General features: G+C 63.0%; 1 protein-coding gene across 1 annotated transcript; it reads right to left on the minus strand.

Annotated features, from left to right (window-relative positions):
* Positions 1-4405: 4405 nt before the first annotated feature.
* TMEM271 (transmembrane protein 271) lies at positions 4406-5524 on the minus strand. The gene has a single exon (XM_054581837.1). It carries the CDS (start codon positions 5522-5524, stop codon positions 4406-4408), a length of 1119 nt encoding a protein of 372 aa, XP_054437812.1.
* Between the last annotated feature and the right edge of the window lie 6765 nt (positions 5525-12289).

Consider the following 12289-nt stretch of genomic DNA (forward strand, 5'->3'; position numbering starts at 1 on the left):
GAGGCCCACAGAGAAAGCCAGAGGTTCAGCCTGGGCCAGGTTCGTGAGGCATTAATTTCCTTCAGGAAAAGGGCAGGTGTTGAACGTTCCTGAGCAGGGAACTCTTGAATCAGGAGTGGAGAGCAAGAAAGGGATCGGGCTGGTGCTTTCGGGAGTGTAAGGGCCGCGGCAGATGCAGAGGCCAAACTGTGGCCCAGAAGCAGGAGACAGGCGGCAGGCGGGGGCCCTCTCCTGGCCGTGAGCAGCCCCTGGCGGGGGCGCAGGGCCGGAGCAGCCACCGTTCACCCCCTCACCCGCCTGCCCTCGTGCCCTTGGTTCATCCGGGCAGGTGTGCACGCTGCCGCCGCCAGCAGGGCCAGGGTGCCGCCGCAGCACAAGGAGGCAGGGGCTGCGCGGTGCCCTGACCCAGACTTCAGGGATCTGTAGCAACAAGGTTTTTATTGACGTCCAGTTGCGGACCAACAGTAGACCCTCCGAACAAGATGGCAAACAGAGACCAGGGCTCCTCTAGGCAAATGCACGTGTGAGCGGGTCCCACTAAAAGTGGACACTGTAAGAAGACTGTCGTTAACATGCCTTTCTGCCGGGAATCAGCGGGCTCCCCGCGTCCTGGGGAGATGCACGCTGACATATGAGGACATAGTGATACATGCAAACCAGTTCCCTGAGCTACACTTCCTTCTTCCTTTCGTCGGTGTTTCGTTCTTGTCAATTACTGTGCTGACAATTAGCAAATTAAGAAAGACATTAGATTGGAAAGTAAACCAATTAACTTAAGCTTTTGTCTCTGTCTCATGTATAAAAACAGATACACTGGCATATAAAGCTTCTACTTGTTCATAAACTGGAACTCATTTTTCTTAAGGTCATTTATTTTCTTTCGTGTCTTGGTGAAAAAACAGTGCCTTCGAGCACTAAGAACCTGGGGTGCAGTGCAGGGCCATGTGGCAGGCACACAGCCCGTGTCAGGCAGGAGCTCCACCCGAGTGTGACCCCAAAGAGTCAGCACCAACCCACACGGTGTCTGTGCAGCGCAGGCCCAGCCGGCCCCGCCCAACCGGCTGCGCGGCTCCGGTGCCCCAGCGCAGCCTGCTGTGCTGGTCTGCGCTGCCGTCCGGTGAGGGACCCACGCCACCGGCCTGCCCCGCTGGCTGTGACGGAGCGCGGGCCAGGCTGCCCTCCAAACATGCCCCGCAGCGGGCAGGTTCCACCTGGAGTCCCGGGGGCCCGGGGCAGGGCGCAGGCCCGGCCTCAGACACACCCAGGAGGCCGTGTGCGTGTGCACATGTGGTTTTGTGCTTGTGTGCGCTCCCACGTGTGCCTGTGTGTGTGTGCATGCGAAGTCCTGTGCATGCATGTGTGTGCGCATCCGGGCTATGCCTGCACTGGATCAGGACGCCCGCTGGGAATAAAAATTTAATCACCAGCAGTTTGACCTTCACCACAAACACCACCTGAGTGATTTTTAAATTAAATGACTGTTTACTTGAATTTCAGTCAGAATCCGGTCGCACGGTGTGGATTCGCGCTGCCGAGGGCGGGGCCCCTCGATGGCGGAGCGGCCACTGCGCAGGACGCCCGCGTGCCCACCCTCAGAGGCGGGGCTTGCGTGGCGGTCGAGCGAGGGCTTGCGTGGCGGCTGAGCCGCGTGCTGTCCTCATTTAATAGTTCCCGTAACAGTCAGCAGCCTTTCTGTTTAAAATGGCAGCTTACACACTCAGCATTAAGCCATGCAAAAACACGAAAATGTGTTTGATTTGAGTGTTTCCTCATAATAACAAGCCTCTGCCAGGCCAAGAGTTTATTATTATCCTGAGAAGCAGAGCAAGAACCACTTTAAGGAAGTCGGAGAACTGGCACGGTTCTCCACGGGGTATGAGAAATCCATTCCAGAAGGACCCACGCGGACGTCCCACACGAGGCGTGAGTGTCCCCAGGGCGCCGCGGGGGGTGGGTCGCCCCGAGCGCGCAGCCCTCGCGGGGAAGCTGGTCCTCACCACAGGGGGCTGGGGACCTTCGCGGCCCTGCTCACTCCCTGAGGCCCAGACTTGGGAACATCTTCAGCTTAGGGATAATTTGGGACTTTGTTTCCTGTATTAAACTGTCAAAAAGAAAGCCCTGGTATCTCACATCCTTATATCAGTCTTTATAAAGTCGAGTTAAGAGTATTCGTGAAATTAGAAACATTCGCATCTTAAAAATTAGCACCTGGCTCTGTGGTCACATAGAAGTTCGCCAGGCGCACAGCCCGCCTGCGCCCAGTCGCTCCCAGCGCCCAGCCAGACGCCCTGGCCCCGGGCCCCGGGCCCCCTCCGCCCCGCCCTGGAGCGGATGCAGCTCCACCAGCCCCATGGCCCCACAGCCCCACCGGCTGGGCTCATGCTCCATCACCAGAGACATCTCAGACCTCAGAGAGGCCACGGATTTGGATGCCACTTGGACACTCAGGCATCCAACATGTAAGCTGCACAAGTCATCTGAAAAGAAACCCCTCAGAGGGTCTGGGAAGGTCTCATGCCCTGTGCCCCCGCGCTGGTGGGCTCCTCCTGACCCTGTGCCCTGGGGGCCACACGGACCCCCGCTGCGTGGCTCTGGGCTGCACAGCTGGCTGCGGGGAAGCAGGACGGGCCTAGCTGTGCCCGGCATGTTTGACTTCGGTAGATGGGGAAACACTTCAAAGCCACTTTTGCTGCCACTTCTCCCATTTGCCACCTTAGGGTACTGGGCGTGGGGGGAGGGGCAGGCTGCAAGAGTTGGGGTGGGGGGTGCTGCTTGGCTGCACTCTGAGCCTGGCTGATCTGGAGGCCTCATGCGGACCCACCTCTGAAGAGGCCTGTGGGGGAGAACCCCGTACCCAGGACACGAATGACCGTTGCTCCTCCGGTGGCATCCATGCGTCAAGGTGGGGACGTTGGCTCGTTGCCTCTTTGAGTTTTGCAGACATGGAACATCTGTCACAGCTGAACAGTGGCAGGTCTCGGCTGCTCTCGGGCAGCCTCCGCTGCAGCTGGGCTCCTGGCCAGGCCCCAGCCGAGACGGGGCCCAGGGGAGCCCAGCCTTGCAGGGGGCACCTGGGAGCGGAGGCAGCGCCTCGCCCTGGAGCCTGCACTCGGAAGCTCCACCTCGGCCCTGCCTCCAGGTGCTTTACCACAGTCAGATGTGGACACCCCGTGCTACCGCCCAGATCACACCTCGCTCCTTCCGCTTTTCCCAGCCACGGGGTCTGTGCTGTGCTCAGCGCTGGTGGAGCACCGGCGTGTCCCCAGCTCGTTTTTCAGGGTGGCCCCACCCTCGGTCAGGGCGGGCTCTCCTCGGAGCAAGGGCAGGACCAGCACTCACGGCCGGGGCCACAGTTCCAGCGCGTGGGAACTGGGGGGCGCTTCCCAAGACCCGGTGCCCTGGCCCCCAGCCAGGCCGCCCCCGGGACACACGCCGCTTCCTGGCACCCTCGCCTCCATCTGGACGCACTTTGCACTTCCGTGTGAATGTGTGCACACATGTACTAACGGTGTAAAACTATGACCTTCACATCAACTAAGGGGCATAGTTTAAACTCATAAGAATAAACACTACACTCAGTCTTGGCCAAAAGGCCAAGATGCGAGTTAAGGGGCATATTTTTAAATGAAATGCTATGATGTTCACAATCCCAGATTAACGAATTAATCAACAGGAAGATAGACTTTGCCAGAAACACTATGACTGTGATTTTCCAAAATAGGGTTGGGTTGTTCATATGCATTAACCAAAAATAAGCCCAGTTTTGCACTAGAAGCCTCATCACCAGTTTCCAAAAAGAGAAACGCATGGGACCAGGCACGGGCAGCGAGTCCCCAGGGAGGCTGGGGTGCACGTCTGCCTGGCAAGGCCCCCACGTCCCCCACACTGATCCGGGTGGAGACATCCTCTAACTCCAATAACATAGCAATTAATTTAATAAAGGAACTCACCAATTTTAAATTGCAATAAATTTACCAAACATTTCCACTGTTATGGAGCTTTACAGTAAGAAAGTATCAACAAAGCAGGCACATCCGTGTACAAAGTGTCGCTGTCGGGTGCTTCCCACGCCTCCGATCCTGAAGTTGTCCTTCTGTCCTCTCGGCGGCCGGCGAGGGGTCTTCCTCCTGCCAATCGCGGGCCGCTCTCACCCGGGACCTGGGGCGGCGCCCCAGGGGACGGACTTGCCAGAGAGAAGTGCGGTTGGGGCGAGCTAACCCCAAACATTTATTGTAAACTTTAAAATGGAATCCGGATACGAACAGACACAGAAAAGAAGAGAAACCTCCCCGATACAGAAATGGTAACACCGGAGGGCCGTTCCCGCGGCCGGAAGGCCTCGCGCGGGCAGACGGCCCCTCGCAGCGGTGGCGGGCAGGCAGGCGCGGCGCGGCCCGTCCGGGGCTCAGCAGGCCCGGCTCGGCTCCCACGGGCGTGCCGCCTCGCAGGGCGGCCGGCAGCAGTAGGGGTAGGAGGCGTTGAGGTCGGGGTCCGAGGGCGCGTACCCCGGCAGCTCCACGGACGGGTGCCCGCCGCAGCACACCTCCACGCCGGCTTCGTCCGACGCGTGGAAGACGCCCACGTTGATGTAGGAGACGGCGTGGTGCGCCGCAAATCCCACGCAGTCCCCCGGGGCGGCGAAGTCCGACTCCTCCGGAGACAGGATGGAAGCCTCGCTCGGACGCGGCTGCAGCCGCCGGCCCCGCCGGCCCCGCCGGCCCCGCCGCACTCGTGAGGCTGGCAGCTGCACGCGGAGCCCCGGGCCGCCGCGCGGCCGCGCCAGGGCCCGACTGCTCCTCCGCCGGCCGCGCCGGCCGCGCCGGGCCTGTGACGACCTGTAGTTCTTGACCAGCAGGAGGCTGAGCAGGCCCAGGAGGCACTCCAGCGAGTTGAAGACTGTGGACAGCACCAGGCCGCGCTGGTAGTCTTTCAGCTGCCGGCACTTGGCGGACGTGGCGCTGTCCAGGGTGCTGCGGGCGCGCGGCGCGCTGGGCGCCGGGCCGGGGGCGGCAGCCGCGGGGCCGGGAGCCGCGGCCGACGCGCGCGGAGGCAGGCAGTAGTGGGAGTACTTGCGCTCCACTAGGGACACGGTGTCGCCGTCGATCACGGCGCCCGCGAAGGCGCTGAGGACGCCGAGCATAAAGACGAGGACGCCGAGCAGGAGAAGGTTCTGGCTGTTCACCGGCCCGGGGGCCCCGACTGCGGCCCCGGGCTCGCCCGGCGCAGCCTCCGGAGAGCCTCCCGGGGCTGCGGGGACCCCGAGCCCCTGGCCCGACCCCGGCCCTGCGAGGGGCGCGTCCCGGGGCCCGCAGCAGAGCAGGGCGGCGCCGAGCAGCGAGAGGCCGGCGGCCAGCAGCAGCCCTGAATAGAAGGCGCCGGCGGCCGCCCCGAGCCGGAACGGCTCCCCCCGGAGCTCCGAGCCCAGCGAGAAGCACTTAAGGCCGACGGCGGCGGCGCTGAGCGCGCAGGCGAGCAGGAGGCAGGAGGAGAGCGCGGCGCAGGCCCCGCGGACGCTCCACTTCATCCTCCGCGCCCGAGCCGGCCCGCACCCCGCGCGCCCGCCGCCGCCCGCCGCCGCCCCCGCCGCCTGCGCCTCCTCCCGGCGCCGCGCGGCCGGACCGCCGGCCTCCTCCTCATCCTCCCGCGTCCTCCCGGGCCCGCGCCGCCGCCGCCGCCGCCGCCGCCGGAGCCCGCATCCTCCGCCTCCCGCCGCCGCCGCCGCGGCCCCGCGCCGGGAACCGATGCGGCGCGGAGGAGCGCAGGGCGCGCGCCCCCTCCCCAGCCCGCGGCGCCCCTCCCAGGACGCGCGCCGCCCCGCCCCGCAGCCCCTAGGACGCCCCCCTGCCGCCTCCCCAAGGAGAGGGGCCCCCCGCGCGTCTCTCCACCTTCCTCCAGGAACGGGCGCCCCTGGCCGCTTAGGCAACGCCACTCCCCGCCCCGGGGCTCTCTACCCAGGGGCCCCCAGGCCCCACCCGCTGCAACGCCCACCTCCCGCGCGGCTACGTCTACGCTCTCTGACAACGGGGCCCGGGCCGCACTCCACGTCCACCCGCTTGCCGGAGGCCACGGAGCCGGAGGAAGTTAGCAGGGGAGCCGGGAGGCGGGGAAGCGGAGCCCGGTTCGGGGGGCGCACGGTGGTGAACCTGCGGGGAAGGGGCGGGAGGAGGGGAGAGCGAGCCCGGGGGAGGGGCAGGCCGGGAGCCGGCGCGGGGGTGGGGAGGCGGCGGAGCTCGGGGGCCGGGACCCGCCCCCGGGGCCTGACAGGCGCCGGCTCGCGCGCGCGTGGGGCGGGGATGTGGGTAGAGGCGAAGCCTCACGAGGAACCTTGGCTAAGCCCTGCTCCGGGTCGGACAGGCATTCCCTCCCCCAGACGCCAGTGGTTGTGAGTTAATTCACTCGAAGCGTTGCAAGGCCTCAGTGCGCCCTGTGCAGGGGGCGGGGGCGTAAATCGCCTCGTTCGGAACGAGAGATCGCGAGGTGGGTGAGAGGAAGGCGCGTGGATGGGGGGCGGGCGGGAGAGATGGCCTCCCCCAGGGCGCCGTGGGCCCTCCATCCCCTTCCCGAAAGTAGGCCCGGGGACGGGGCGTCTCTGGAAGGTCCGCGGAGATCCCACGGGGCGAGCGGCACGGCCTGCGCCCGGTCCTTCCACGCCGCCGCTGCCGCTGCAGCCGGAGGCCGGGGAGCCGATGACTCACCCCGCCGGCTGAGCGCGGCGTTAAATAACTTTGCGCCGGATCCTGGAGCGGCGGGTGTGGCTGCTGCGAGGGGACGCGGGTGGGAGTGCGCGCGCGCGGACGCGCGCGCCGGGGTGCCGGAGAACACACCTCCGTTCCTCCGCCCACTTGCGAGCTCTGGCCGCGGAGACGCCCCAGAGCGCGCGGCCGCCACACGCGGAGGGCCGTTGACGTTTCGTGAGCAGGGGCCCCTCTCCCACCGGTCACGGAGACCGTCTGCCCGGTGACTCGGCAAAGGCCGCTCCACGGCGCCCGGCACATTGGCGTGGGACTGCCTCGATCGGCGCCGGCAGCGGGAAGGCGCGGGCCTCGCTGCGTTTTTGCTGGGACAGCAGATTTTGGAGCAGCAGCTGAACGCGGCGACTTCCCGGAACAGCAGGGGTCGAGGGCCTCCTTTCGCGTGCCCGCTGTGTGGGTTTAAAAGGACAGTGTGCAAGTCAGCCTGCCTAATGATCGTGACACCCACGCGCGTGAGCGGAGTTGCCATGAGCTGACTTCCAAAGCTGATTTCAGTTTCCAGGGCAACGTGGTTCGCCGCCAGATCGATTTGGCTTTGGGGGCGCAAGTGAGCGCGGCGGTGGGGGCGGGGCGCTGCCGGCGGCGGCTGTGCGGCCGGAGGACCCACGCGGAGCTGGGCGGCGCAGCCGGGGAGCAGCTCCCCGAGACCTGGGCTCTCCGACCCCCTGCGCCCCCCGCCCCTCCACCGGACCCCGCAACCCCAGCGCCTCCGCAACCCCAGCGCCTCCGCAACCCCAGCGCCTCCGGCTCCGCACACTCTGCCTGCTGCCTCCCGCCTCCCGCCGCAGGGCCTGCGCGTTGCGGTGCCCTCTTCCTGCAGACGCTCCCCTCGCCATGTCCTCGCTGAAGAGGAACTAACTTCTGTTGGCTGCCGGCTGCCCCCAAGGGCCGCAGCGCGGGCTTAATCCGCCTTAGGTGCCCTATGGCCCTGTTATCCTCACAGAGGCTGCCCCGAAGGTCGACCTGTGGAGCCAGGACGCCGGCCTGCGTGCCCTGACCTCCCTGCGCCCCCGCCGCCCCCCACTGCCACACTGTCCCCGTCCCCGTCCCTGTCCCCCGTCTGCCTGCACCCCTACCTCCTCACCTCCCCTCCCTTCCCCCCACTGACCCCCTGGCCCCAGGCCTGGAGGGTCTCCCTGGGGGGCCTGAATGCCTGCGGCCCCCCAGGGCGGGCGCTCCGGGCAGGAAGGGCCCTCTCCAGCTCGCCCCCGTCGGGCCCCGCCTGGCGCTGCCGCCCAGAACGAAAGCCTGAGCGAGTGTTTGGCAGGCGGCCGGCAGCCAACCTTGGGTCGCTCTGTCCTGTGGCAGAATCTACATGTCAGCCCAGCTCTGCCCACAGGGAGAACGGGTGCGACGCCGGCCAGGCCCGCAGGCACCGCCTGGTGCTGAGCGCAGGGCTGGGAGGAGGAGGCCCAGGCCCTGCCGGCAGAGGTGGGACTTGAGAGAGTGGAGCCGAGAGCGGCCAGCAGGGCCTTGTGCCCGGCCAGCGCGGGCGTCATCCCTAGGACGCAGAGGCCCTGGGGGGCGGCGCTCTGCCACCCTGCCCTGGGGGCTGGGGGGCGGGGGCCTGCGCGGGGCTAGGGGCGGGCGGCGGGCGGGCTCCTGCTGCTCAGCCCTTGACCGTCGCGGTCCATCTGCCGCTGCCGCCCCACCCACGGCCAGGAGGGCACTCAGCGGAGTCAGCTGTGTCCCCCGCGGATGCCTGTGTCCGCAGGCAGAGGGGTGGCTGTCTGTGGGTCGCCGGTCCTGTCGTACAAGCTCCCTTTGAGGGTGCCTGGTGGGCTCCCAGGGACGTGGCAACTGCCCCTCTCAGGACGGGTCCTCTGCTGCTTCCCACACTCCGAGCCAGGGGTGTAAATTGAAACCACCGAGGGCGCATTTCGAAAGCCGACTCTGCTGCTTTCTCTGGGAACCCTTCCCCAACCCCCACCAGCTCAGCTGAGGCCTCCTCCCTCCCAAGCATCTGCAGCAGGCACCCCCCTCAGCTGGCTCCGGGCACCTCTGATGGGCGAGGCCCCTGCTGGGGCCTGGGTGTTCGGCGGGACAGCAGCGCCATCCTAGTGAACGATGACCTTCTGCAGCTTCCTGGGGAAAGAGCAACTGCTTTAGAAATCGCAGAGCCCACCGCGGGCCAGGCACGTTCCCAGGCCCCCGAGCAGCAGCGCCAGGCGGGACACGTCACCGCCCTTCTGTGGACAGGACCCCGAGCCCAGAGGTGCAGTTTCTAACCCTGTGTTTACCCCCATTCCCTGAATAAATGGGGGTGGTGACACAACACAGCGGCAGGTGACGTCTCAGAATCGTACCTCTGGAACCGCGATCATCTAATTACCGAGGTCCCCCCGTACACTCGATAGATACACAAGGAAGCCATCGTGTGTGTTCTTTCCTGATCACAACAATAATCATGTGTCAAGAAGGGAATATTTTCCCTTTCAGCTTTAAGTCCCATTTTAACACTTATCTGTTAGTGTTTAAAACCCAGTCCCCCAGAGTGTGGACTGACTTCAATTAATTTGGCTGACTCTAATTATTTTTAAAATATATTATTTTCTTTCACTGATTTTAACCTGTATCTTATTAACTGGCTATATACTCTAAATTTTCTCTTGCTCTCAGCTCTCAGCCCCCTTCTTCCAGGGACAGCCGGCCTCAACGGTCATGGATGGTTGTCCTGGCGCCGCCTCTGCGGAGCTGATGGTCGACCTGAAGGCCTCGCTCTCGCAGCCCAGAGCCCGTGGGTTCTCGAGGGCTCCGGAATGCCCTTCAGTTGTTACTTCAAAAGCTTTTGTCTTGTGAGATATAACAGAACCACGGAAAAGTCCACAAAATGCCTGTAGACGGGCCTCTACAGAGGTTGACACTGAAGCAAGAAACAGGACCCTGCACGAGAGTCCGCAGCGCCCCCTCCTGCCCGACACAGGTTTGCTGGCCTCGTTCAAAACCACTTCCCCACCTGTTTACACAGTTCAGTTGGTGGCCTGTTCAGAACCTCCGCGGCATGGACTGCGAGCGGGCCGGCGGGCGCTGGGCTTCCCCTCTCACCCTGACACCGGTGGAGCGCCTCCCTGTGGCTGGACCGTCGGCAGGCCGCTGGCCTTCGCCGCCACCACTGACCACTTCGCTGGTGCCGAGCATTGGGCTGTTGCTGGTTTGGGGACGCTATGAGTAAAGCTGTCCTGATCTTTCTCAAGCGTGTGCGCCGACGCCCCTGGGCGTGCCATTTGTGGGATCATGAGTAATATGTACGTTCAGCGGTTAGTGCCCTTTTTTATTGAGGTATAAGGTACCTCAATGAAATAACAGTCCCTGGTTTTAAGTGTACCTTTCAATGATGTTGGACAGCTGATCGTGTTGGCGTAAGACTCCCCCACAGTCATGGTACAGGGCGCCCCAAACTGTCCCTCTCAGTCCTCTGCCCCATCTGCTTTCTGCTGCCATGGTTTTAGTATGAAATTTTGTACACCTAGAATCATTAAGTTTGCAGCCTTTACGTCTGGCTTCTTTTACTTCACATAGAGCTTTGCTTTCATTCATTGGTTTTTACTGCCAGAGATAATTCCACCGACGTGCGCCGGTCCATTCGCAAACACATGGGCGTCACAGATTTCCCCCACTGGGAGTCATGAATACAGTTGCCGTGGACATTCGGGTACAAAGCTTCTGTGAACATCAGTTTTAATTTATGTACTTACAAGTGGGATCGCTTGGTTGTATCAAAGTCCATGCCGAGCTCTGTAAGACCCCGATCGACTTTCCGAGGGGCTGTGCCTGCAGCCGGTTGGAGCGCTGCCCCTGCCCCCCCCCCCGGCGCCCCCAGCCCTCTGCTCGCCTCGTCGGCCGCCCTGTGTGCACGCTGACCTCGCCGTGCTCTCCCCGTGCGTGACCCTGGCGGCTCCTGGTGCGGATGCTTTCCCGTGTCTTCCTTGGAGAAGTACTTGTTTACAAGAGTTCCTAAGAAGGTAACAAGTTATTGGCCTTTCATATATATTTTTAGTAAACCGTCTTCCCAAATCTTTTGCTGATTTTTAAAAATTCGGTTGTTTTCATGTAATTGAGTTGTAAGAATTATGTATATGGTCTAGGTACAAATTGCTCATCAGACAAATGTTTTGAAAATATTTTCTCTCAGTCTTTGATTTGCCTTTTTATCTTATCAGCATCTTTTAAAAAGCAAAACATTTCAGCCCTGGCTGGTGAGGCTCAGCGAGTTGAGCACCAGCCTGCGAACCAAAAGGTCGCCAGTTTGCTTCCCAGTCAGGGCCCAGGCCTGGGTTGCGGGCCAGGTCCCTGGTAGGGGGCATGCGAGAGGCAACCACACATGGATGTTTCCCTCTGTTTCTTCCTCCCTTCCCTTCTCTCTAAAAAATAAATAAAATCTCTTTAAAAAAGCAAAACTTTTCAATCTTGATGTAGTCCAACTTATTTTTTTATTTTATGGCTTTTGTATCTGGGAAATGCTTGCCTAAACCAAGGTTACAAATATCGCCTTCTATTCTCTTAGAATTTTGTAGTTTCAGTTCTTGCACATGTATCTGTGATCCACTTTGAATTAGTTCTGTGCGTGGTGTGAAGCAAAGGCCAAGGTTTTCGTTTGTATGGACGATGTCCAGTTGTCCCAGCACTTCGCTGAAAACAGCCTCCTCTGCCATTAAGCCACCTGGCTCTTTTACTGAAGACCAGGTGCCCAATGAGGTGCGGGTCTCTCCCGCCCTCCCCCACCCGCCCCTTGGGCACCCCGCTGTCCTCAGGGCTGCTGTGCAGGGAGTCTTAAAATCGGCTGCAAGTCCTCCAACTCTTTTGTTTCAGAATCATTAGGGCTCTTCTAGACCCTCTGGATTTCCCCACACGGGGGCCCCGCCGTGACCCCGTGAGCGTCATGCCCAGGCCTGGCTCCCTCGGCCACCTGCAGGGGAGGGCGCAGAGAGGACGGAGAGGCCTCGGCGGGGTGAGCAGAGGGGGGGCGGTGCCCCCAAGACCCAGTTTCCCGACCGCTCAGGCAGGTGGGGCATCACCGTGTGCCCCGCGGACCCAGGCCCGGACGCGGGGAGCCCAGGACAGCGCCCTGGAAACCGAACGCAGAGCGAGGTGACTGTAACTCGGGCCCCGGTCCACGCGCCACGCGGGGCCGCCCCCACCCCCAGCCAGAGCTGCTATTTTTAGGAGAAGTGGGGGCCTTGGAGCAGATCCCTGAAAGGAACCGGTGCACGCCTCAGCGGAGGCAGGAGCGGCACAGCACCTGCGCCTGCGCCTGGCCAGCGGAGCCCGTGGTGGCTGTCAGGGCGGCAGGGCCCAGAGCCCCCCGAGGGTCCCCGGGGCCAGGCCCGAGAGGCGCCCTGGCCCCATGTGCATGCTGTGCGCACACTCGCAGGGGCAGGCACCCGGTGTCACCGCCCAGAGCAGCAGAAGCCAGGTCACACAGAGACCCTGCATCCCGGTGCAATGCACGGTGGCAACACGGACCCAGGCACATGAGGAAGAGACGGCCAGCCGCGGTCACTTTCCTCCGTCAAGGTCCGCAGCTATGAGGGGCCAGA

Source organism: Pteronotus mesoamericanus, unplaced genomic scaffold, assembly GCF_021234165.1.
Source record: "Pteronotus mesoamericanus isolate MK-2021 breed Mesoamerican mustached bat unplaced genomic scaffold, CSHL_Meso_final contig_68, whole genome shotgun sequence".
Lineage (NCBI taxonomy): Eukaryota > Metazoa > Chordata > Mammalia > Chiroptera > Mormoopidae > Pteronotus > Pteronotus mesoamericanus.

Excerpts from the sequence above, each read along its gene's own strand:
- TMEM271 (XM_054581837.1), bottom strand. The coding sequence starts at position 5,524 with ATGAAGTGGAGCGTCCGCGGGGCCTGCGCCGCGCTCTCCTCCTGCCTC.